This window comes from Rhododendron vialii, chromosome 13a (assembly GCF_030253575.1).
Source record: "Rhododendron vialii isolate Sample 1 chromosome 13a, ASM3025357v1".
Lineage (NCBI taxonomy): Eukaryota > Viridiplantae > Streptophyta > Magnoliopsida > Ericales > Ericaceae > Rhododendron > Rhododendron vialii.
The window spans coordinates 8166488-8193763 of NC_080569.1; the positions used below are offsets into that span (position 1 = coordinate 8166488).

At 38.5% G+C, this 27276-nt stretch overlaps 2 protein-coding genes across 2 annotated transcripts; one reads left to right on the plus strand and one right to left on the minus strand.

The window, feature by feature from the left end:
• Positions 1–204: 204 nt before the first annotated feature.
• LOC131314360 (zinc finger CCCH domain-containing protein 40-like) lies at positions 205–4810 on the minus strand. Its single transcript, XM_058342943.1, has 4 exons — positions 4593–4810; positions 2648–2917; positions 1741–1964; positions 205–1274 (listed from the first exon to the last, which is right to left on the minus strand). Exons 1-4 carry the CDS (start codon positions 4695–4697, stop codon positions 434–436), a joined length of 1440 nt encoding a protein of 479 aa, XP_058198926.1. The 5' UTR covers positions 4698–4810; the 3' UTR covers positions 205–433.
• Positions 4811–7641: 2831 nt separating this feature from the next.
• Positions 7642–26913, plus strand: LOC131314364 (DExH-box ATP-dependent RNA helicase DExH11). The gene is made up of 24 exons (XM_058342952.1): positions 7642–7993; positions 12038–12295; positions 12424–12681; positions 12781–12849; positions 13075–13144; positions 14528–14742; positions 14818–14925; positions 16594–16695; positions 16877–17077; positions 17209–17319; positions 18638–18705; positions 18986–19367; positions 19818–19973; positions 20044–20154; positions 20343–20396; positions 21042–21299; positions 22032–22141; positions 23109–23262; positions 23505–23955; positions 24509–24723; positions 25163–25401; positions 26141–26267; positions 26381–26692; positions 26739–26913. The coding sequence occupies exons 1-23, from the start codon at positions 7859–7861 to the stop codon at positions 26591–26593; spliced, it is 4065 nt and encodes a 1354-aa protein (XP_058198935.1). The 5' UTR covers positions 7642–7858; the 3' UTR covers positions 26594–26692; positions 26739–26913.
• The last annotated feature ends 363 nt before the right edge of the window (positions 26914–27276 follow it).

Here is a 27276-nt window from a genome sequence, read left to right on the forward strand (position 1 = left end):
CCCAAACCCAAAAAACAAGAAATTTTATTCTGTGATTCACAAGACAGGTACGAGAATTTTCGTAATGCACATGTAAGAAGGAAATTTTCTTCAAAAAAGACATGAACTTTTCTAACCCTCCAGATTTCAACCGGAAATTCTCTCTCAGAAAGATAATGGCAGAGTACATCTGAGGACAAACGTAAGGCCGTCAAAACTTCCAACTTTGACAAACAGAATCACCAAATTTAATTGCTCAGGTACCCCCAGAAAAAAAAAATTACAGTAACTGCTTAGACAAACAGAGCAGAAATTCCTAATACATAGTTTGAGACAGTAATCTGAATTAAGCTGCAGGATGGTGGCATTAAGTAATAAACACAGAGGCAAAGAAAATATCCCAGCCAACTGCCTCAGTACAAAGTATGGTCAGCAGAAGACTACATCAACTGCATCAATTCTGCGATGACGACCCTGCTGCTTCGGAATGCTGATACTGCTGGGCTACCGGAGGGCGAGGCGGCAAGGGTGGCGGCATTGTAGACTGATAAGGCACAGGGTATTGCTGATAAGGCTGAGGAGGCGGCGGCATATACCCATACGGTGGATAATAAGGCTGTTGAAATTGACCTTGAGGCGGCCGCGGCAAACCTTGATAACCATAATGCTGCTGCACTTGATGCTGCTTCTCCGAATCAGCCTTATTATCTGCCAACCCTGTGGAACCATTAGGATCCCCCTCTTGAGACCGAATGAGAGCGCCCATCCTCTGAGGATCCATTGACGGATAATACGCCCTGTCCTGCTGAGGTGGTGGAGGAATGTTGAAGTAATGCATCTGTGGTGGGGGTGGTTGCTCCTGAGTGCCTGGTGGTAGTAATTGGTTCTGCTGTTGGGATATGACTGCCCTAGGCAACAACCCACTGTGAGCCACCGACGCAACCTGTTTTGCTCCTCCATCTGAGCCTTCACCCTCTGGTTTGGGAGCTTGTGGTCGACCCCACATCAGCTTCAGCCTCAGGCCCCGAATGACTAGCCTGTTTGATAGCTCTTCCGCGGCTTTTTCTGCGCCTTCTCTTGTCGTGTACGTTACAAAAGCACAAGCGCGTTGCAGCACCATTCGTACAGACTCAATTTCACCGTGGGCATAGAAGTTGTCACGTAAGTCTTGCTCAGTTACTCTCTCGTCCAGCCCACCCACGTACAGGGTTTTGATGCTCTCGTCCTCCGGGGCTTCCAGAGAGGGCATTTCACCTGCCTTGTTTAGTAGCTTCATTGCCACGGGATCATTCACTCTGCGATTTTTTTAGAAGAACCCAATGATGAGAATTGTGAAATAAAAGAGCGACGCATTACACGTCTATGATTGCGCGAGAAACATTTATGGCATGAACAAATGAGGAGATTATATACTCAAGAGAGTAATGTGATCACAAGTCTATGAGCACATACAGTGATACAAATCGAGTGGGCAGGAACTTCCACTCATTGCACAATATTTGGTTGAAATTTTACTACATGAACAAATTCAGGGCAAAAAAGTTTTTAACAGCATCAATCATCAACTACAAACAGCCAAGTGTTTACGCTCCAACACAGGACTATGCAACTACATCATTAATCATATACGTGAAAGGATACTATATATATTCACCAATTACAGAGTCATATCAATGATAATGTGTGCATGTGTATATATCAAAGCATCCCATGCAGGACTGAGAAGAAAAAAAGAAAAAAAATCAAATTCATGGCACATACCCATAGTAGCGATCTTTAATGTTCTGCTGTGACAACTCTCCTGTTTCAGGCATCTCATGCCTGTAAGGGCACTCAGCACCTCTTGTGCACTCGCCCCTTACATAGAAACTGCATACATGTGCCCTGTTTCTCTTGTAATATGGTGAGGTTCTCTGGAGCTTCAAAATGGTATCATTTGGCCGCACCTTTCCATATGAAGATTCATAATCTATACCAGCTCGGGCCTGCAAATAAACGGAGTAATGTTAAGTACCACATAACTATGGGAGAATAGGATAAAAGGCACTGACCTGAGGCTGAGGACATGAAACGAATTACCGAATACAACAGAAGATTAAGAAATTTAACTACTGCCAGTGGTAAAAAATTTACATGTATTAATCAAACCAAGATCTAACAGCTAAAGAAAGAAAAACTATACAAAATTCCTACAACGACACCAATACTCGTAAGAGACATCCCCAACATAGACACTCAAGATCGAGTCTCCTTCACTCATCCATTAAGGACAAAACAGAAGTCGACTCATGCATAGGCACGCTGGGTTTTTTATTTTTTATTTTTGTATAAAACGAGAGGCATAGTGTTTTGTTTACATTCATGATATACAAAAGATACTAATCAACTTTTACAACGTTCATTTAGATTTATCTATTGAACTAGGATACATGGTACTGCGCTAGAAACAGAAAGTCCTCTTTTACTGTTCTAATAGCAGAACATGAAGAAATCTGATTAACCACCTGGTTACACTCTTATTTCTCTCATTCCAAAAGTCTTGCACATTATCCTGTTGCAGCAAGTGTCTCAAGTTTCTCTCTTTCGGAACTGTTTTTTCTCCTCTTTATTATATGCTAGCTGCTAATATCTAATGACGTAACTCAGATTGTGAATGGCATAAACATACCCTCCGATCATGCTCCTCGGCAAAGTATTCCCTGTTCACATCACTCTTGGGGATGGCATCGTTGGAATTGATGCTGAGGGCGGTGTCTCGAACCTGAACTGGCAATCCATATTCGAGATCCAAAAGGCAAACTTGGCAAACATTTTTCAACTTACTGCAAGTCTGGCAAATTTCACTTTTCTTATACCTTGCATCACGACCTGGCCTCCACCTAAAAACTGTAAAGGGCCTTGTGCAAATCTTACACTCCTTATCATAATCTGCTTTAGTCTGCATTCAACAAAGCATGCAAACAGATAACATTGTAAGAGCTCCACTGAAATCATATAGAAGTTACAAAAAGTGAAAATACCGAGCTATTTAATAATTATTGTGTTGAAAAATAAAAAACGTTCACGGCATTGGTACATGAAAATAAATCGCAAAACTAAGAAGATGTCCACTAAAGAATTAAAAAATAGAGAGAATAACACTAGAACTGTAGCCAAGTTCACAGAAAATAGCACCAACTTTAATTTGAACAAATAAACATACACATTCTGAAAACAACTTTGGGAACATAAAAGGGCTCCTGCTTCCATTCACTGTTTCCTGATACATTTACAATTTACCCAACGAATTCCTATACAAGCAGATGCAACCACATCGAAGGGCACATTATAGTCTATTTTTAACGTACAAGCTTACACACACATTTTGCACTAACACCAAAATGTCTCCCAGTTTTTAGATTGTAAACAAACATACAGACTTATTTAATCTGGCCGTTCCAGAAATACTTCAACTAAATAGTCTGTCATTACAAGTTTCCAGATCCCACCTCTTCCTGTATAATTTTAATAAGCCGCATACAACAGAATCATATGACCAGGAATTCCAATGTTTTGGCGAGGATGGTCACATATTTATCACCCTCCTTTTAGGTGCACAAGATAGGGGCCCTTAGAGCTAAAACCTGCACTTCAACAGTGCCATCCAATCTATAACAGCCATCAACCTCAGTTTTCCAGATTGCTCGGTGATGATAGCCAGTCGAAATACCAATCATTTCCAACTCAATTCGAGCGAAGAATTCAAAACCCCGTTCACTACTCTCCCTTTCGAGATTCCACTCTCTCCCCCTACATCAGGTAGGTATCAAAAGCGAGGGCCCCTTTAAACCCCATACACAATCACACAACCTTGAGCTCTCTATTATTACGAATTAGCTCCATTATTCTTCAGCCAATAACTCAGCCTAGGGTTCATGGAAATTCGACTCTCACAATGCATGCAACCTCAACTTGCGATATGAATTCTTACTAAAAACATTAATTATCTAATACTTCGGAGTAGGGCTGCAAACAAACAGAACCACTCGAGACTCAGTTCGGTAAAAGCTCGTTCAAGCTCGACTCAAGACATAAATAAACAAGCTCAAGCTCAAATTCTCGGCTTGTTTTGCTACCAAGCCGAGCACAAGCCAGTAGAGGCTCAGCTCGAGTTGGCTCACAAGCCAAGACTTAGTGGACTTTTTAAGTTAATTACCACAGTTAGCATTAGCATTTTGATACCTTGATGCACAATCCTTACAAAAACTCTTCTTTCTTTTTTGTATTAGGCCTATGCGAGGATATATATACGTTTTTCATTGGCCCATTAAGGCTCATGAACAAGCTCGAGCTCGAGTCAAGCCAAGGCCCGCTTGGCTCGTTAAGTTTTCAAAGAGCTCAAGCTCAGGTTCATTAAGAACTTAATAAACAAGTTTGGCTCGTTTGCAGCCCTACTTCGAAGAGTCTTCAGACAAAAACTCAACCCAAGGTACTTATCAAAAAAAATAAAAAATCAACCTAGGGTTCAGAGAACTTCGACTCTCATAATACAAGCACACAACTTCAATCCGTGGCTCAATTTCATAATACAAAGTACAAACATTAAACTATACGGAGGCTGGGTGAGAGATTACCATTCGAACGTATGGATTGTCACCCAGGCACGACTCGCATATGATGGGGAAATCCGATCGTTCCCAGCCATCGGCTTCGACGTTTCTTGACAACCGATGCGCCATAGTTTTACTCTATTTGGACCCGCCCTCTTCTGTCGCTCGTATGTCGGAGAGATCACCAGAGTACCGAAATCAGAAACCCTACCTGCGGTAATGAATCTCGACCGGAATGAAAGGAGGAAACGCGTTTGGAAGCGCCTAGGACTATAAAACGGGTCGGCAACCCGAACTCAGGTGGGCCCGCCCATGGATTTGTTTGAACTGACTTGGATACCATTTTTTTTCCTCTCTAGTTTAAAAAGTCAACAAATATTTTTTAAAAAAAACTGATATTATGGTTTTTAGTGTTGTTTTAATTACAACTTCTGTTTTATTATTTTTTATTTATCTCATCAATACGAATGATTAATCTCAAAAATTACAATACAAAAGTTATATAAAAAAATTACAAAAAAAAAATCAAAAAATACCGTACCACTGATATAAATTGATTGATTAATGTCAGGGAGAGTAACAAATTGCAAAACAAGAAGAAGGAAGAGAGAGATTAGGATGATACTATGTATATTTTGCACACAATGGCAAAGTTGTTACTTGAAATGGAAAATTTAACTGTGAAATCAATTACTTGGCAATTTTATTAAAGTCATCATCTCCGGATGTTTTTAAATACTTTGGATTGAACCAAGAATTTTGGATTGCTAGGGGGAAGGGCAAGAACATTTTTTTCATCATTTTGAAAATGTGATTCCCATTGAACATGTCATAAAAAAAATATAATCATATCAATATTCTAGTTTGTTTCAAACATAAGATTTCAGGATATGACATCATGTTTGTATTGTTTATTAAGATTGATGTCATCTAAATGGAGCTGAATTTTATCTTTGTTAGAGCGGTTATCAATTTGTATGAATAGCATTTGGCTTGGATATATTAGAAAATGAATTATACGCAAAATATCAATCAATTAATTAATACTATACAAATGTGTTTGTGCCTTCCAACCTTGCAAACCCTCAATCCTGGTTTTATCGACATCCGTGAGAGAGAGAGAGAGAGAGTTACAAGTGGGAGATTGAAAATAAAGAATTAGAAGGCCATCCACAGTGGTATAATCAAAAGCAAATTATTTTTAAAGTTAACAATGTTGGTGTAAAAAATGGCTCACAATGGTATAATCAAACTTAGCAACATTCTTAGAAATAATCAAATTTTGGATTTTGGATAACCAAAACTAGCAATCTTTTTCAATAATCAAAATTTGTGGATCAAACACCATAGAAGTTAATTGGTTCCAAAATTGTTTACACGCATGTTTCAAATGGTATTTTCTTCTTCGCCTACTCTATATCTCATTCTCTTTACCCACAAACTGTTTCTCTTTCTTTCCCTTCAAAAGTGAAGCTCGTATCTTTCGATCATCTACAATTCAACTCATTGTCGCTGGATTAAGGTATTTCATTTTTTTTTTTCATTTCTATTTTATTCTTTTTTCGTTCCTCCCCCTGTGGTTGAATACATGAAGAATCTTACATTCTTTTCCAAATTTAAGAGCACATCTGATTTATTTTTTTTTAGTACATGATTTTTTTTCTAAATTCATAATATGAGGGATGAAAGTCGCCAAATGTAATGGAGGGAAGTGATCAATGGTGGAAAACATAAGGAGAGAGAGAGAGATTGTAATGGACCCCTTATTTTGGTTATGGACTAGAAGTGACTATTGTGGATCTCAACATTGTTAAGCTTATCAACTTTTTAAATGAATAATCAAAAGCTGATGTGTCAACTTTTGGTTATCCATTTTTGATTATACCACTGTGGATGGCCTAAGCGAGAGATTTGTAGGGTGTGGGATTTAGGTTCTATTATATAAAAAAAGATAAATAAAAATTACACTTTTAAAATTGTTAATTATCTTATTTACACCTTGAATTTTCAATTAATAAAAACAGATACACGTCTTCCCTCATAAATCGACCACAGATCACTTCACCCTTTTTATTTGAGAGTATTGAATACACCACTACAATTGCTATAAAAAAGAGAAAGAGAGGATAAAACAACTTATTATAATTGACGTCAGCGCTAGACATTGATATTATTCTTTCAACAAGATTTCTCATATTTGTGTTTTTTTTTTCCCAAATTCCGTGCATTGAACAAGCACAACACTTGTATTCCAATATCACAGTGTTTATTTTCCCAATGAGCAATGCTAGTATGCTACGGTCAACGAAAATTTTCTCCAAAAAATGTCCCCGTTTGGAGAACTCAATAGTTAATTCACTTCACAATGTTTTGGTCATATCGCAATCATTAGATTTCACTCTCGAAACTACTATCTTGGATGAAATATTTCGGGACCACAGATTTTACCGTTTCCTAATTTCTACACTTCTCCATTCTTTTGCCACTAACTTAAACTTAATTTAAATTTTAAAATTTTGTTTTTATTTGAAATTTTATTGCATTTGTTGGTTTTGCGCCAAATTTTTGTAGGTTATTGATTCGTCGTTTCTACAAGATGAATCAGAAAAGTTTTTTTTTTTACTTTTACCTAAGTATATTTTGAGAAATAACAGCTTTTTAACGCAACTTAAAATTAACTTAAATATGAAAATTGTCTTTATTTAATTTTTTTTGCATTTGTTGGTTTTGCGCCAAATTTTTGTAGGTTATTGATTTATTTTGACGAGAGGAATAAGAAAAGTAATTTTTTTACTTTTATCCAAGTATTTTGAGAAATAGCCATTTTTTAGAGCAAAAAGTGAATTTTCTTGCTAAAAAATGGTTATTTATCAAAATACTTGGATAAAAGTAATTTTTTTTACTTTTTCGATTCTTCTCGTTGAGACGAATCAATAACCTACAAAAGTTTACTGCAAAATCAACAAATAAAAAAAAATTAAATAAGAACAAAATTTCTAAATTTAAGTTAAAGGGCAAAAGAACAGAGCAAGACACATTACCTTTTAAGCAGCATACATAACCAGGATCCGGTTACGCAACACATGCTAGACTACACTTGGAAGAAGCAACTACTGCCCTAGTTTATCTTCCACCGCCCGACACCGCAAAACCCTCTTTGCCTCTGGAGCAGCGAGAACTAGAACACATTCCCCACTCTAACCCGCGGAAAACGAACGTCTCCACAAGTTCAAAGTGGGAGAAAAAGTACGAGTCGCAAAACGGCTTGGCCGTAGAAGCAGAGGATTCCGATGGATCGAATCGTCGCGGCAAAGGAGCTCGCCTTTCGGGTCGGGTTCTCCGGACACAGCGGCCACTTACGGGTCGAACCCCTCCCGCCCGTCGAGCGCCCCGGTCCCCTCCACCATCTACCTGACTTCATACCAGTCAGTGTTTCATCTCTCTCTATGATACAGTCTTTGTACGCAGCACATGCATGTATTGTATCGTTTGGTTACCCGTTATTGTTTTGTTGAATTTTGATTAGGTTTGTGGGTTTAGGGTTTTACCCGTTGATCAATTGAGTTTCTTATTTTCTTTTACTTTGGTTGGGGATAGTTGGGTATTTAATCAAGCATTAGCCGTTTACTGTCTCACTGGGCCCAATATGGTTGGTTTTTATTATCCCTGGTTAATGTGATTATTTAGGTAAAACAAATATGGTAGTGCTCGGATCGCTAGAATGATTTTGGGAAGGAATGGAATGATATTTAGGGCCCGTTCCGGAATCGAAATAAGAACTTATTTTTTATCTAATAAGAAGCGTTGTTCCGGAAAATAAGAAGATTGGTACTTATTTTGGAAGAATTTATATAGGTACCGACCGGCCGGGGAGGGAAATCGTACCGACGGCCGCGCCGGGCCGTCTCCGACCACCAGATGGCTGATCTGAGCCGTCCAAAAATTCTAAAAAAAAAACCGAGGGGGCCAACGCAGGAATCAACGGCATCCGAGGTGTGAGGGTGCTTGATCCGAGCACCCTACACACCTCAGATGCGGTTAATTCCTAAGTTAGCCCCCTTGGTTTTGTTTTTTAGAATTTTTGGACGGCTTGGATCGGCCGTCCGGTGGCCGGAGACGGTCCGACGCGGCCGTCGGTACGATTTTCCCCTGCCGGCGCCCATTCTCATAGCAACAGTCTTATTTTTTGTATAAGGCAACTTCAAGCTCAAAAATCATGTGTTTACGCAAATAATTTTTTTATCACTATGGATCTTGTTTGATAGATCTCATTGAGATCTTTAATACGGTGCAAAAAAATTTGAATTTTTTTTTTCATTTACATTATTTTTGAGTTTGAAAATGTGAAAGGAACATTTTATTTGGATTTTGTGGAATGACCCTTCTTATTTTTGAATGAGAAGTTCAAAAATAAGTACTTATTTTTTAAGAAGGTTTTCGGAACGGAGCCTTACTTCCTATCCCAATCGACTGACCATTCACCTAAGTTGGCGATTGATGATTCTGTTAGTAATGCATATTCCATAATTTCCTGTAAACCAAAAGTTGGCATGAGAATTCCAAGCGGCCATTCCATTTCAATCTTCATTCCAGTGAACCAAACAACAACAAACCAAACCAAACCGAATCTTAAGTCCCAATCACTTGGGGTCGGCTACATGAATCCTTTTCCTCCATTGAGCTCTGTCAAGAGCCATTTGTTCACACAAACCTACTATATTCATATCGTTGCGTACCACAGCATCTAATGTCAATTTAGGTCTACCCCTCCTCGTAGCATTGCTACCCAAAGCTATCATATTTGCTTTCTTAACTACTGCATCTCCTTGTCTACGGTACATGCCCAAACCATCTTAGCCTATTTTCCCTTAACTTTTCTTCTATGGGTGCTACACCTACCATCTCACGAACCTTTTCATTTCTAATCCTGTCTCTTCTAGTCTTACCACACATTCACCTCAACATTCTCATTTCTGCTACACTCATCTTGTTCACCTGTTGTTTCTTAATAGGCCAGCATTTTGTTCCGTAAAGTATCGCTGGTCTAATGACAGTTCCATAGAATTTTCCCTTCAATTTTATGGGTACTCTCTTGTCACACAATACACCAGTAGCGCTCCTCCACTTGAGCCACTCCACTTGAATCCTATGGGTCACATCCTCGGCAATCTCTCCATCTCTACTAACGAGTGATCCTAAGTATCTAAAATGATCACTCTTAGATATCTCCCGGTCTTGGATCATCACTATTTCTTCGTGCGCACTGCTGGTACCACTAAACTTGCACACCATATACTCAGTTTTACTCCTACTTATTCGAAAACCCTTTGACTCTAATGTTTCCCTCCAAATTTCTAGTTTCGTATTAACACCTCTAGCGGTCTCATTTACGAGGACAATGTCATCTGCAAACATCATACACCATGGGATGTCCTCCTGAAATTGTCTAGTCAATTCATCCATAACTAAGGCAAAAAGGTACGGGCTCAGGGCTGACCCTTGATGAAATCCTATAGTGATTGGGAATTCACTCGTTTCCCTTACTGGTGATCGAATGGTAGTGACGGCACATTCGTACATGTCTCTAATCACCTCGATATACCCTTTGGTCACTCCCTTTCTCTCCAGAACCCACCATATGATGTCTCTAGGCACCCTATCATAAGCCTTTTCTAAATCTATGAAAACCATTTGGAGATCCTTCTTCTTTGCTCTATGTTTTTCTACCATTCTCCTTAATAAGTAGATAGCTTCCATGGTTGATCTTCCAGGCATGAACCCAAACTGTTTTTCTGACACCGTAGTCACCATCATCAAGCGATGCTCAATAACTCTTTTTCACAACTTCATCGTATAACTCATCAATTTAATACCTCTATAGTTGTTGCAGCTTTGGATATCCCCTTTATTCTTATAGATAGGTACTAGAGTGCTCCTTCTCCATTCGTCGGGCATCTTCCTCGTCATAATAATTTTGTTAAACAACTTCATTAACCAAGTCACCCCCAGGTCACCTAGACTTTTCCACACTTCAATAGGGATATCATCTGATCCTAAGGCCTTACCTGGTTTCATCCTTTTCAAAGCTTTGGCCATTTCGAACTTTTGTATTCTCCGATAAAATTTATATTCTATATTCTCACCAGGTACATACTCTTCCTCCCCACCAAAGCCTCCTTCATGCTTCGTCTTTTACCAACACCACCGAATCAATATCTTTTATACACTTGACTTGAGAAACGTCTTTAGCTCTCCTTTCTCGCAACTTGGCAAGTTTATAAATAACCTTTTCTCCATCTTTACTATCGAGTCTAGCGTAGAAATTCTCATAGGCTTTCAACTTAGCATCCCTAACAGCTTTCTTAGCTTCCTTGCTAGCTTGCTTATAACCCTAAAAATTTTCCTCATTCCGGTCCTTTGGCCACTTTTTAAAGCATTCCTTCTAGGCTTTTACCTTGGTTTGAACCTCGTCATTCCACCACCATGTCTCCTTAGAAATTGGACATTTTCCCTTCGACTCCCCGAGAACTTCTCTCAATATTCTTCTAATACCGTAAGCTATGGTATTCCACATATTGTCACTATCTCCTTCTACTCTCCACTGTACTTCTTGAAACATTCTTTCCTTGAATACCTCCAGTTTCTTCCCTCTTAGGCCCTACCATTTAGTTCGTGGGCATCTAGTTTCCTTCCTCCTTCGAATATTCCCCTTGAGACTAATATCTAACACCAAAAGTTTATGCTGTGCCACTAGACACTCTCCGGGAATAACCTTACAATCCTTACAGGGGAAAAAAATGAATGCACTTGAAGAATGTGGCTGGTTGATTATGCTTATGTTTAAACTTGAATCTAGGTTATTTTGAACCATTTGTCTAGTAGCACAATAAATTGGCAGTTGTCCTTAAATTTTTGATTGTTAGGAAAGGGGACCAATGAAGTTGCAAGCTAAACTTTGAAGTTTGCTTTCCCTGATGATGGATCATGGACTCTATGTTTAATAATTCTCACATAGAGATTTGCATGAGTATACTATAATTGTCACTCGGTGAATTAATGTACATTCTATGAAATCTAACAAAAGATTGATGTTCCCGGCTGCCTCATTCCCATCACCCCTCTTCTTCCAGCTGCCTTTAGTGCGTGCGTTCACGTCTTTTTACTCTTTTCGGTCAAGAGTCTTCAGACTTTTCCTTTCTTGTATATCGTGACCCAAACTTTCCCCTTTCTCATGTAGAATCGGTTGTCTAGAAGCTATTAGTTCAATATTGAGAGGTGTCTGTTCTGTGAAAGTGATGAGAAGTATCTTATCTAATAGAAAAGATGCGAGAATCATACATATGATTCTCAGTAGAGAAGAATATATTTTCCTTTTACCCTGCCATTGTTGAATAGTTACTTACACCACCATTTAGGTACAAAATGCTCCACAAGTTAATGTTTCTAGTGATATTTGATCATCTCTTCAGCTGCCTGCATTTGCCCGGGAAACACCCGAATCAATAAAAGAGTATATAGAGGAGAACTATCTCTTTCCAAGATTGGACGCTGATGAGTTTTCTCCTGAAAAGGCTGGTAAGCAGTGGGAATTTGACTGGTTCAGTAAAGCAAAAATTCCCCTCGAGCCATCATTGCCACGGTCTGTTGTAGTTCCCACGTGGGAGTTACCTTTTCGACGCCGAAAGAAGGAGTCGGAGCAAGGAGAATGGGAACCCAGTTCAGTGCAGGTATTTATTGCTTGCATTCCTTTTGTGCTTGTTCTTCTGCATAAATGCTCTGTCTTAGCTGAAGACGCAAAATCAAGCTCACACGTGATTTCATTATGGAAGTTTTGTCCAAAATTGTAATGCTGTAGGTGGAGCTTTCTGAACTTATGGTAGAAGCTGAAGATTCTGGCGGTTTGCCACGCATGGCAGGACCCGCAAAGGATTTCGTAAAGGGAAGCATCAATAAACGCCCTTTTCGTCCTGGCGGTTTGGATAATTCCCAAGCATCAGAAAGGATTCCTGTTGGTGCTTCTAATGGTCAATGGGTATGGGAGGTGATTAATGGCGGTCCTCCTCAAACAATTCCTCCTAGCTTTAAACAAGGACTGGATCTTGGTGATCTCAAGGCAAATTTACTTGATCAGTCTCATCTCAACAAATATTTGTCATCACTTTTCTTACCTTGGAACACTTTATGATGGTTTTCCGTCTTTGAAATTTTAAAGGCATGTTCATACTCATGGAATGTTTACAAGGATCAAACTGTAATCAAGAGCACATCTGTTGAAAAACAGGTCAGCATTTGCAGTGGAGTTATGTTCTTTTTGTCATATAAAGGCATTTATACATATACCTATTTCTGAATCATTTGCTTATGTATACACCTAGATCTTGTGAGTGCTACTTTTGTGAAGTATCTACACCCACACTAGTGCATTTGCTTATGCAACACTTCTCCGACAAATTTTAATGGTTCCATCGCTTGTTGATTAACTTTTATATGTTTTCAATCTTTGCAGAATGAGTTATATGTTCAGTTTGATGACTTATTTAAGAAAGCATGGGAAGAGGATGTGACAGAGTTTGTGGGTGAGGCTCTGTATGATCTAAGCTCTGATATTCTTGATCACGTATTTAAGATTTTGTTATCATGTGCAAAGAGCTCGAACCTTTTGTTTATGAATAAAATATTGCAAAGAGCTGTAATAAGTTTCGGACAACTTGGCTTTATCTATGAACTATTTATTTGGAACAATGGATATAGTACTTCCAGGACAGACCAGGTTTGTTGCCTGTCTTACACTAGGCTCAGTTTAGATAGCAGAAATCTTGAGGAGGAATGGGAATGTGATACCATACTTCCATGATTCCTACATTTGGAAGGGACAACAATAGAAATATGATGCCATGCTTTCAGGGTTCCCACGTTTGGAAGAGACAGGAATGAGATTGTGATTCATGATGACGCATCCAACCAGCACATCACCAGATTGAGTGAAAATTTGATCCCTATCTTACCCCATGAGAATTTTAGATTCTTGGCTCAATCAATGAAAAAAGGAAATATTGACGTTAATAAATTCTAAAATATTTGATTCCAGCATAAGCTTACTGGATTAATCCAAACGCCGGAATGAATTTACTTCAGGTAATGTATACCTTCCTATTCGTATTCCTACCGAAGATTCCGGTCATCCAAATATAGCCCAAGTCTTTTTAATATCACTGAAGTACCATTGATACCTAAAAACCTATTCAAACATCAAACAATTCAGACATATTAAACCTAGAAAGTTTATAAACTGAAGATTAACTTTGACCTGAACAATGACAGTACATAACCGAAAGCTCACTCCCGGAGAATGTCATTGTTCGTTGCATTAGTGAACATTTCTTCTTTAGGTACATAAGTTTGTTATGCGGCGACTAATTGTTTGAATAGTGGATTCCATGCATCAAAGTACTAATTAGAAATTTGGGTTTGATTGCTAAAATTGCTCACAATTGTTGGGATTTGTCGTGAAAATAAACCGTTGGAATCAATCGTAGTTATTTCAAACTAGAGAAAAGGATTATTAAACTTTGATTTTTTACAATGTTCAGGTTGTATACTGATGACTGATATCTAGGAAGCATAAGAGTTTGACTTCACATAATATACATTCCTGTCTTGAAACATCGTGCCTATTGTTGCAGAATGCATTAAAAATATGGCACTCACCTCATTTAGCAAGGCTGGTTTATTGGACTCTGTGGAGAACGTCCTTAGAACTCTCTACCCTAGATTAGGGATAAGAAACTTTTCCTTTTAGATATATTCTTTTCTCTCTTATTTTTGCATATTATGTGGATCTTCTTCTTTTTTCCTTCTCATTTTTCTTTAGCTATGTTGACTTGCTAATGGAAATTCATTTTCTTTGTCTTTTTGTTTAGTATTTATTTGGGGATTAAACTATGTTTTTTTGGGTAAAGGTCATGTGTCAGAGTCAGAAGAAGCTGAAGTCGATGACGAAATTGTTAAGTCGGAGTCCGTTGAGTTGGAAGCTGAAGTTAATATGGATACAGTGCCTGGTGGTGTTTTTGTCCCTGAATCATCGATTTTGGATGAGATTTTGTCAGTTGAATCAGTAGGGTCGATTTCGATATTGCACAGAACCGGTGATAGTGGTGGTTTGGAGCATAAAGAGGTCGGTATAACTTCTTGTGTTGTTTGCAGTCCATATCTCTCCATGATATTGGTAAATGATTGCTTTTATGTGCAGGCCTGGGCTGTGAGAGAAGGCGGTGAAGAGATTGCAGAGCATTTTCATGAACTTGTTCCAGACATGGCACTTGAATTTCCCTTTGAACTGGACAAATTCCAGAAGGAGGTACTTATTATCCCATGATTTATGTCGCCATAGTTTTGCACAAAGTTTTGGAGCACTGGAAATACTCTCTCAGTTTAGTCTACGGCATGCATTTTGGGGGCTTCATTTGTTAAAATAAGTTATTAGCTGAATTCAATGGAAAAGAATTTCAATGCTGTCCTTTCTTACTAATTGCTTTGCTTTTGTGCAGGACATCATTCACTTCATTGTTATTTATACAGTATTCTTTATTTTTACATTATTCTTTGTTCCTCCTCTGTTCTTTGGGATATCTTTTTTCTTCTTGGAATTTTTAACTGGCTCTGATATTCATTCTCTGTATGTTAGTTCTTTGAATTGATATGTAGTATAAAGTCCTTTAATACTTAGCTTCTGTGCGGGGCATGTTTGATTCCAGGACTAAAGGAGTGGGATAAGAGCTTTGGCAAGCACAATGGCCACAAGTTTTCCCATTGCTTTCAGACTCAAGCTTGTTGCATCGAGCATTAAAGGGGATTAGAGAAGAATGGATTGTTTAACCACTTTGGGGGTGTTTGGGAGCCAATTGAGTTTAGTTTGTGAATTGTAGATTTTAGAATATGATAAGAATAGATTAGGAATACATGGAAGGGTTTGGATGATATGTGCAGAACAGTTTTGCCACAGAGTAATGTTTGTAGGTATAATCTGAAGTGTTTTTTGACCATGTTTCCATTGCCTAGGATATGTTAATTATTACAAAGGGTAGTAATTTTTTGAAATTGCTACGGGTAAAGTAGTCTTAAAAGGAGAATCCGATATGAGAATGCGAAAGCTCCTCCAGAACTGATTCTGGCATTGTGCTTCTATCTGAGAATTTCAAGAATGTGGTCAGCAATTTATCCCAAACACCCAGAACCCCAAAACAGAACGTCCCAAATGTGAAAATCCAGCTCCCAAACACCCCCTTAGTCTACCGTATATGGGGCTACCTAATACCATGGGAGGAGGTGGTATTAGATAGTCCCCTCCTCTCGGGATTATCTACCTCATGCAGTAGTCAGAAATAATTATTCTCCCTTTATCTCACTATAACCAGACATACTATTACTGATCAACTGGTACATATGATTTCATTTATTATTCAGTGGATCCCACATGTTCTCTTCTTAAATACATAATTCATGTTTTCCAATCCTCCCCTGAATAATAGTCTTATTATTCTTGTGGTCTGTGTTACATGGACCAGGGACAGGTGTCGGGCACGGTAACATGTCTAAGCATTCAACTCATCTCAATCATGTCTCCAAGTACATCGAAGACATGCCAAACTTTCCTTATTTGTTTATTTTCTTAGATCTAAGTTATTGAAAGACGAAATAAAGCATTTCACACATGCTACGAGAGTTCTATGTCTTGATTCATATACATGTTTTGGTGCATGAATGTCTGATGCATGTACCGGTAGGTATCCTGTACCTGTACCAAAGTGTCGAGATGCAGGCACATGATATGGATAGGAGTCCATGTGAAATAGGTTGGAACTTGCAATAGTATGCTCTGTTGTTCTAGTCGATGTAATTTCTCATTAAAGTCAAAGTCCTTCGATTCAATGCCATATTTGGGTTTTGTTATTTGTTCTGATGACATGCTGCCAAACTTTTGATTTGCATCTCAACTCAAAGTTGCCTTTTTTGCCTTATTGTACAGGCTATTTATTATCTTGAAAAAGCGGACTCTGTTTTTGTGGCAGCTCACACATCTGCTGGGAAGACAGTTGTTGCAGAGTATGCATTTGCTTTGGCATCAAAAGTATGAGTTCTCTGTCTAAATTGTATTTGGTCATGTCTTTCTGTCTTCATATGAACCCTCTGAAGCATATTCATTTCTGATTTCCCGAATTAAATGGTCTCCATATGCTGTATTCAATCTTGTTGTTCATTGTTATGGTGCTTTTGTGCTGAGACTTTGAAAGTAATACTTATGTCTGCAGCACTGTACGAGAGCTGTGTATACTGCTCCGATTAAAACCATTAGCAACCAAAAATACAGGGATTTTTGTGGGAAATTTGACGTTGGCCTTCTCACTGGGGATGTAAGCTTGAGGCCAGAGGCTTCTTGTCTCATCATGACCACTGAGATACTGCGGTCAATGCTTTATAGGGGTGCTGACATCATACGTGACATTGAGTGGGTAAGGGGTTTGTTTTCTTTTGGATTATGATTGCCCTTACTGTTGGTTTCCTTCTTTCATTACAATTACAGCTCTTATTTTCCTTGTTGGGATTTCTAAGATATTTTTGGTTACTTTTCCATGCATGGCAGGTAATATTTGATGAAGTGCATTATGTTAATGATGTGGAAAGGGGTGTTGTTTGGGAAGAAGTTATTATCATGCTTCCAAGGCATATCAATATTATCCTTCTTTCAGCCACGGTAAGTGCTTATTGATGTGTCTTTTATTTATATTTATATAGTTATACTATATATAAAAGCACGGAGGAAGCAGCTGGTGGCCGCTTTTGTCCTATCTCCCTGAAACCCACTTCGCACATGAAATTCCCAAATTGACCACTAGAAACCTGGATTTCAATGGCCAATGCGAATGATGGGGATGGAAATTGTAACCGACATTCAATCAGCTGTGTGATTTCTTATTTATAACTTCACGTAGATGTGGGATTGCATCCTACCTTCTAATAACTGCTTATGAATACTTGTTGATCTTGCCTTTTCAATGTACGACTAACCTATCCATATCTCTCTTTGTGTTCTGTTGGAAAGTTTATTATTCTAATAAAAAACCACTTTGTTTTGAGTATTAGGGATTCATTTCGCTGGTTGTTTCACGTCCTAATTGTATTCACACACAAACACCATGTGTACATATAAGAATCATGTCTTTAAATAGTGGAACCTATTAACGCATCCAACTCAAGACCAATTGGCAATGAGTGGAGTGGCCACCCAGGCTCATATACTAGTTGGAGAAGATAATTAACCGGTGGGACAAACTCCAACACTCTCCCACACGTGCGACCCCCAACTCGCCCGTGGAGAGGTAAACAAAGGATCCATAACACGTGGATCACAACAAATAACGATGCACTTATGGCACAAATAAGGGGGAACAAATTCGCCAAAACCCTAGCTCTGATACCATGTTAACGTATCCAACTCAAGACCAATTGGCAATGAGTGGAGAGGCCACCCAGGCTCATATACTAGTTTTGGAGAAGATATAATTAACCTGTGGGACAAGCTCCAACAGAACCTACTATGCATAAAGGATCAGATAAGAGGTGAAGTGATTCGGTGAACTATTTTGGGGCTTATAAAGCAGCCTGTAAAGTATCAACTGGAGTCAATCAATTGAGTAGTTTTTTGGTTCCTTTTGTCTGTTATTTTGAAGACTTTGACAACATTGTTTCCTAAAGATTTAAGACAATAATATTCTCTGTCTCTATGGTTTTCTTTTGAAGTTTCGCTGAAACTTCCGTCCACTTGAATGTGACTACTAATGAAACTTCCGTCCACTTGAATGTGACTACTAATGTGAACTTGTGAAGGTAATTATACATTTCTTGCCTTATGTGATTTTTTATTAGGTGATGGGTGATAATAAGTTTTACTGCCCCCTCACGATTTATTTTGTGCTTGCATGTGACTGATATGGTAGGAGTACTTTCGTTGCCATTTTTTCAGTTACCAACACAAGTAGTTGCTAGTAACAATCTCACAATCATCTTGGCAGGTGCCAAATACAATGGAATTTGCTGACTGGATTGGTCGAACAAAACAAAAGAAAATTCGTGTAACCGGGTAATGTAGCTTGCTGTGGTAATTAAAGTTCTGTTCTTATTCTCTCTTATGTAGGTTCATCTGATGGATTTATCTTCGCTTTGATCCTAGTGTTGGATTTATTAGTATGTAGCATTGATCAGGGATGGAACTGTGCTTTTATTTTGGTTACATTTTCAGAATTAGCTTTATGCCATTTTTTATTGAATAATTAGGGAACCAAAAGAAAACCAGTTCCCTTGGAGCATTATAATTTTTGATAGTTTTCCTACCATTTTTTTTTTTGTTTTGTTTTAATCAGGACAACTAAGAGACCGGTCCCGCTGGAGCATTGCCTCTTTTATTCTGGAGAACTTTATAAAATTTGTGAAAGTGAAGTCTTCTTGCATCATGGTTTGAAAGCTGCCAAGGATACATACAAGAAAAAAAATTCGACTACAGTTAGTGGTGGTACTGGAACATATCCTGGTGTTTCAGCAGGCCATGAAGGGAGTCGTGCTCCTAAACGTGAAAGTTCTTCTCGGGACAAACAGAACAAACATTCTGGATTTAACAAGATAGGGAATTTCCCTGGTATGGGTGGCGGGAACCAAGCTGGTGGTAGCAATCGGGGGTCCTGGAGATCAGAAGCATCTTTGTGGTTGTTGCTTATCAATAAACTTTTGAAGAAGTCACTACTACCTGTATGTGGATTTTAGTGTCTTTTCCATATTTAGTGAAACAACTAGAATAAATTGCTTCACCTTTGTTGGTGTACTGCAATTTAGTATGCTTTAAATAGTCAACACATACATAGGGTTCATGTTAGTGGTAAAAATATGCTTTGAATGTGGATGAATCGAGTTGAATTTTCCAACAGGAATTCTGCTGACATAGGAATTATCATAGAATTGGTTTCACTCCAAGAAAAGATGTCCGCTAAGAAAAGGTCATCCCTTATTCCCATTCCTTCCTCATGTCAGGAATGGGGGCCTACTTCTGGATAAACTCAATTGGCTTAATGACAATCTAAATCTAGAGTTTAATGGCAGAAGTGCCTCTATCAGAATTGAAGTCCCTTGAAAATTCTTTCTGTTGGTGGTTTTATACTTTTATTGATATAATTTGAGCATCTCACTGTCCCGTGACTTCAGGTGGTTATATTTTGTTTCTCAAAGAATCGGTGCGACAAATCAGCTGATAATTTAACTGGCATTGATCTCACAAGTAGTTCAGAGAAAAGTGAAATTCGGGTATTCTGTGACAAAGCATTTTCAAGGCTTAAGGGATCTGATAGAAACCTACCACAGGTTCGTTGCCCATTTGTTTGATTCATTAGTTTGACCAATCATTGCAGTCAGGCGTATTATTTTGCTACAGGTGGTCAGAGTTCAAAATCTTCTACGTCGAGGGATTGGTGTACATCATGCGGGCTTGCTTCCAATCGTTAAAGAAGTTGTTGAGATGCTTTTCTGCCGTGGTGTGATTAAGGTGAATTGTCTGTGCCAAGTTCACATCAGGTTTTCCAGAATGATGTTAAAGTCTCTGATGGGCCAGCAACTTAAAGTGGGGCTGCAAACAAAATATTTCTTGGATAGCAATGGTCTTCAGCATGTGGTTTGGTGGTTATGGTTTTTTTAGAGGGTGAGATTGGTTGACATTTGTCTTTCTTTCTGCAGGTCTTGTTTTCAACAGAGACGTTTGCAATGGGAGTTAATGCTCCGGCTAGGACGGTTAGTGTTTTTGGTTCTAATTGTTATTATTCTTTATGGTTCTTTGGATATGCCATAGACTAGAGTGTCCCCAACACATTTTCAGGTTGAGAAACTGTTACAAACTGACTGCATCCATATACTGAGCCTGAACAGCTGCCCCTGAAATCTTGGTTCTTGAATCTGCTCTAGTGAGTTGGCCAAGTCCCCTTACTAAACGTGGGTGAATTTGTGGCTTTAAATTAATAGATTCGCTGTGGGTTTAGCTGATTTTCTATTCAATCATTAGCTGGGCCCAGTTGATTGGTACGTACGTCTTAGTTTGGTTTAGTTTTTACAAGTATGTGTTCGTTGAGTCCATAGATTTTTGAATTGTTGTTTTATCCTTATCTGCTTTAGCTTTTGGGGTTTGGTGCTAGTTTTGATCTAATTCTATTCTTTTCTTAAATCTACTTTGGTCAAAATATTTATTGGCTTCTTTCTACGGTTCCTTAATTGGATCAATTTGCCTAGCTCCCCGAATTTTTGTTTGTATACTCTACTTTTTATTTGTTGTTTAACATTTTTGAATCGAGTTGGTTTCAAATTGCTTAATGTTTGGAGAAAACATTGCAGCACTGCATGACGTACCAATCATATTGTTTTTTTTTAATGTGCACATTTCAGGTGGTTTTCGATACGTTAAGGAAGTTTGATGGCAAAGAATTTAGGCAATTACTTCCTGGAGAATACACTCAAATGGCCGGTCGTGCTGGCAGGAGAGGACTTGATAAAATTGGTACAGTTGTCATAATGTGCCGTGATGAAATTCCAGGAGAGAGTGATTTGAAGCATGTTATTGTTGGCAGTGCAACGAGGCTGGAATCTCAATTTCGACTGACCTACATCATGATCATGCATCTTCTCCGCGTTGAAGAATTGAAGGTAAATTTGGGCTCTGGATGTTGTAAAATTGATGTATGTCAAACTTTATTCAACTGTTGGTCTTAGCCATTCCCTGCCGATTTACATAGCATATCCTTGAAAGCATTTTGCATGGCAATATGCTTCAGTTGTAGCGGTGGAGTCTTTGTCATTTTTTATCCAATATTAGCATTTCTTCCCACCTCCCTCCCTCTTCTGTCAATCATATCCAAACGTTTTTCATAAAAGCTCTTTGTGCCTAAATAATAGGTGAGCGATTCCCAACTCACCTAATTTGGACATCTTTCATTATGTAGCATTTCATTGTATATTTTGCTAGTTAGTGTGACCTTATTCATGCTGCAATATTTAAATATTTTAATATTGTCTAGAAAGAACCTTTGTCCACCCGACGTGTTGCCATCCCATGGTTCAACTACTCTTCTCTTGGTTTGTACATCTATATAGTATCTGTCTTCTCTTCTGCTTCCTAGCTCATTGAAGCTGGGATAGCCTCCAGTCTCCACGAATTAACACTTTGCCAAGCAAAGCAAAACACTGCCCTACTTCGATTCATATAATTAAATGTTGTTCACACACTACCACTCTGCCATAAATAGTTTCTTCCTCCCTTATCAGTTGATCGAGCCATAGCAATCCATAGTTGTCATGCTTTGGGGATATTACTGTATCTCTACAGGTTTAATTTTTCCTGGAAGTGAATTTTGCCTTGATGATTGGCAATCACTACAGGTGGAGGACATGTTGAAAAGAAGTTTTGCTGAATTTCATGCTCAGAAGAAACTCCCAGAGCAACAACAACTTCTAATGCGGAAGCTTGCGCAGCCTACAAAAGCTATTGAGTATGTATGTTAAAGAGACCTCGTTATGCTGGTCAACCTTTTGGTCTGTTGTTAAGCTGTACATTTTAGAATGTAACCTTTCTGTGCTTTGTGAGGCATTTCGCGCTCCAACCAATGCGAGATTGCCTATAAAGTGGTTTTCCTCCAAATGTTGTGTGCGACATGGGGCTTAAAGAAGGAAAAACTCAGGTTCAGTTCCTTGGATGCAAGTGGTCGAGTGGTCTATACAAACAAGTCATGTGGCAGTTTTGCTTGCTTATGAGTGTTGGCTAACTTGGTTTTACTGCTGGGAGCCATAAATGCTGGCTTGAATACTGCTGTGGCACGGACTTGATGGCCACTTGCATCATCTGCACTGAAGAATTCTACTACAGTCTTCCCACTTAATGCAAAAAGTGCAGTTCTTCAAAAAATGTAGCCTTAATGGTCTTTATTTGGCAGTTTGTTTTCATGGGATTTTCTCACAGTTTGGTTATCCTATGTTTGAATTAAATCTTGCTTGGTGCTACCAAGAATTTTTAAAGTAAAGTCACAGTCTTTAGGGTGTACAGATATTGAGTCGCATTAGTTAGCTTTAAAATTTGGTAAAGATACTGAAGTAGAATGCTGCAGCTTTCGAGTCAAAATGTAGTTTGGTTGTTATATATTTTAGTCCGTTATCGTAGGGATAGAGTTATGTAGGTCGAATTTATAGACATCAAAGAGGATGTTGGACCAGTGGTGTCTTGCGGGATAACAACTTCTGTAGCAATCAATGCCTCATAAATCTGTGTAGTTCAAAGATGGAAAACTTCATTAACTATACATCCCAATAATGTACTTATTGTTACTACCATTTCACATATTATATTGGCAAAGAGTACTGTATTATACTCAAGTCGACGTGGAGTCCTACTTATCTCATGGAACTGCATTTTGCCTTTCACTGTAATTGCACAGTTCAATAAGTATGGTTTTATGCATGTAGATGTATAAAGGGTGAACCAGCAATTGAGGAATACTATGAGATGTATTCAGAAGCTGAGAAATATAGCAACCAGATATCAGAGGCTATCATGCAGTCCCCCCCATCCCAAAAATTTCTTATTCCTGGAACAGTTGTTGTTGTGAAATCCCAATCAGTGAGTTCTTATTTCTGATTTGTTTATTCTTATGATTTAGCATTTGTATCCTTTTGAAAATAAATTTGAAGTGTGTGTGGTGTTGAGGGAGCAGTTTCTTCTGCATTATTATTACTATTATTTTTTGGTTTCTGGTTAAATTGAGATCAATGCACCTGAGTTAAAGGCTTCATTTGTCCCAAATAACATTATTAATGCACAATACTTTATATTCAGGGGATTTGCTTGTTTATAATTGACAGGCCCAAGATCACTTGCTTGGAGTTATTGCGAAAGCACCTTCTGCCAATACTAAAAGAGTAGCTTTAGTCTTGACACCAAATTTACCATCAACTTTGCAAGCTTCCTTGACTACTGGTAGTTTGGAAGATAAGAAGACTTTTGAGTTACAGATGCTGGTACCAAAATCAAAACGTGGTATCGACGATGACTATTACTCTTCTGGCTCTTCTCGTAAAGGATCTTGTACTGTCAACATAAAACTCCCTCATCGTGGTAGTGCCGCTGGTATAAATTATGAGGTTAAAGAAATCGATAATGGAGATATCCTATCTATATGTGATAAAAAAATAAAGATGGATCAAATTGGACTTCTACAAGATAATAATAGTGCTGCTTATTCCAAGACTGTGACAGAGCTGTTGAATTCAAAATCTGACGGGAAGTACCCTCCAGCCCTGGATCCAGTGAAAGGTATGCTCCTTCCAAGCTCAAAAATAAAAGTTATTCCCAAACAGTGGACTACCTCATTTTTATAACCATCCATTCATTTTAGTTAAAAAATGAAGAAATTTGGGTGTGTGATAGAGCTTCATTCGGTAGTTTAATTGTATTATGTCTTGGCAGCATGGCATAATGCCTCTGTTGGGGGTGTGGTTGCATGCCCATCTTCAAAATCTGTATTTGAGCTGCCTTGGGCGCTTGGATTCTGTAAGGCCATATTAGGTCTTAGGTCATCCATAGTGATTCTATTTGACATCATTCTCTCTTCTTCACAGAACCCAGTTTTTATGGCTCCAATATCAATTATACTTAGGTTAAATAGTTTCATGAATAAGAAAAAAAAGAAAAGAAAAAAGCAGGTTAGAAGTGTCGGATGTTGGGGTAAGTCTTTTGGTTAGGGTGTGGAGAGTAGATTAAGTTCTTCATAATTTGTGTACCTGAGTTGTGAGTACTTTGAATGTTCCGGTTAAACTTGACTTTCTCCAAGGTTGAGCTTTCTAATGGAATGGAAGTTGCATGGCAGATCTGAAGATGAAAGACATGGATCTTGTGGAAGCTTATTACAAGTGGCATAGCCTATTGCAGAAGATGACACAGAATAAGTGCCATGGGTGTGTAAAGTTGGAGGAGCACATCAAGCTAGCAAAAGAGATAAAGAGCCATAAAGAAGAAGTCAGTACTTTGAAGTTTCAAATGTCAGATGAAGCACTTCAGCAGATGCCTGACTTTCAGGGTCGAGTACGTGCCCAACATACAGCCTTTTTCTTTTTCTTTTTTGTGAAACATCAATAGTAGCCATAACTCAGCATGTGCCACTTTTGTTTTCCAAATGCCAGTTTTCTGTCTCTATCTCAGTATGTATTACAATCTTCCCTCCTAGACCCTTCCTTAGTGGTCCCTTCTCTTAGATTCACAAGATCACTAAAAACAACAGAAGTCATCCTCTTCTTTCTGGCAGAATGAAAGTTCAGCTTAATGTAATTACCAAATAGCAAAATAAAATAGAAATTGTGAAAGGTAAAATGAAACTGGCTGTAGGAAAAGGGAAAATAAGAGAGAATAATTGGGTGCAAAAACAGTGGTGTGTTGTTAAATTAACCTCCCATAGAAGCGTCAGGTTTTCGGGCGTAAATCATCTTATGATCTAAGGAACAAGCTCTCTTCACATCTTCTGCAGATAGATGTTCTGAAGGAAATTGGCTGTGTAGATGCTGACCTGGTTGTTCAGATCAAAGGGCGAGTTGCTTGTGAGATGAATTCTGGGGAGGAGTTGATATGCACGGAGTGCTTGTTTGAGAATCAACTGGATGAACTGGAACCAGAAGAGGCAGTGGCGATAATGTCTGCCCTTGTGTTTCAGCAGAAGAATACGTCTGAACCTACACTTACTTCCAAGCTTTCCCTGGCTAAACAAAGGTAATTATTTTTTAACTATTTTTCCCTGGTCGTATTTGTTGGTTTGATTTCTCAGTGTTGAAGGGGTTGTAACTGCAACCTTAAAAGGTGAATCTGGATTTACAACACTATAACAACATGGTGCGTGAACTGTACTGCAGTTTTGGTAACCTTGATCTTATTCTTGCCTGTATGGGAGACAACACTATACTTAACCTTTGAAGAAATTCGATTCTGAGTTTCAAATGTCTCTCCTTGCCGGTGACTCTCTTGAGTATCCGGGCTTAGGTTGTCATATTCTTGAATTGGAAAAATTTCCAGTAATGAAAAAGCCATGGGAACCGACTATTTGGTGCATGGATTGACATGTGGGGCCCATTCCGGGTCCCGCACGGATAATTCGAGCCGTTCCATAATTGTAAATAAAATTTTGGGTGGGCCTGAAAAATTCAGCTCAATACGATAAGTGTTGATCCAACCTATTTTTCATTCAAATTACAGATGGTCGGTTCCCATAGGATTCACAGGTTTGAGGTGAGAATGCTTTTTTGAGTTTGTTGTTGGTTATGCTTTGGTAAAGCATAATGTTTTGACACTAGCTATGTTTCTATAACAGTTAAAAAAAAATGACTCTATAGATATATGTACATGATACTGAATGTACATTAAGTATTGCGTCTTGTACTACATGAATTGGCTCATATTTTGTCTGGTTTAGTGCATTGCTCCACACTAATACCATATCTCCATGCACTTAAAGATTGTATGAAACTGCCGTAAGACTTGGGGAGCTTCAAGCACAACGCGGCGTACAGATTAACCCCGAGGAGTATGCTCGGGACAATCTTAAGTTTGGCCTTGTTGAAGTGGTCTATGAATGGGCAAAGGTTCTTTTTTTTTTAGAATTATGTTTTGTTTTTACTCTTGTTTAAAAGCTCATCATCAGAACCTATCACTTGTACCTCAAATGACTTAGCTACACTACTTTCTCCCGTGATAGGGCACTCCATTCGCAGATATCTGTGAACTTACGGATGTTCCCGAAGGGCTGATAGTGAGGACTATCGTAAGACTAGACGAGACATGCCGTGAATTCAAGAACGCTGCTTCAATTATGGGTAATTCTGGTCTATACAAGAAGATGGAATTGGCTTCCAATGCAATAAAGCGCGACATTGTTTTTGCAGCTAGCTTGTACATTACTGGTGTCTGATCGTGTTGTTACAGCCTGAAGGCATTTGTTTAGCTCACCCTCTAAATAATAGGGAGGTGCTTAGGGAAGAAAAATGTTGTACATTAGAAATGTTGTACACAGTCTAATGTTGTACATTAGAAATGTTGTACACAGCTTCTTTTTTTTAGAGATGATGTGATTCTAGCTATTGTTAGCACACAGTTTCAAAAAGAAGAAGAAGCTGCTGCTATTGTTAGTACATAAAATTCAGTGGAAATTCTGGAATGCTTGGTGATAAACAGGTAAGAGGCTGTGGATTGAAATCTGTATAGGAAGACTGTTAAATCTTTTCCCAAAAAGTCTACAAACACAACAGTGTCTGAGCCGTTCAATTCACGTGGACCTATGTGCATCTCTGGACGCAGTTGTATCCGGATCTATGTTTTAAAGTTGTGTTGGTAGTTTTGCTCAATCTGTTCTAGGCCACTCCACAGGATGGATGGGTGGGAAATGCCTTTAAGATGATTTCCAATTGATTAAGAGCGTTAGCATTGATAGTGGGATTTTATTTTTTCGGGAAGAAACATAAATGCCCACCAAATAAAAATTACTACTCCTCCTAAAAAAAAATGACAATTTTTGAAATCCGTGTCATTTTTCATCACTTATACATTTTTCAATCTAGAATGTTTTTCATGAGTTTGAAAACTTTGTACGATAGA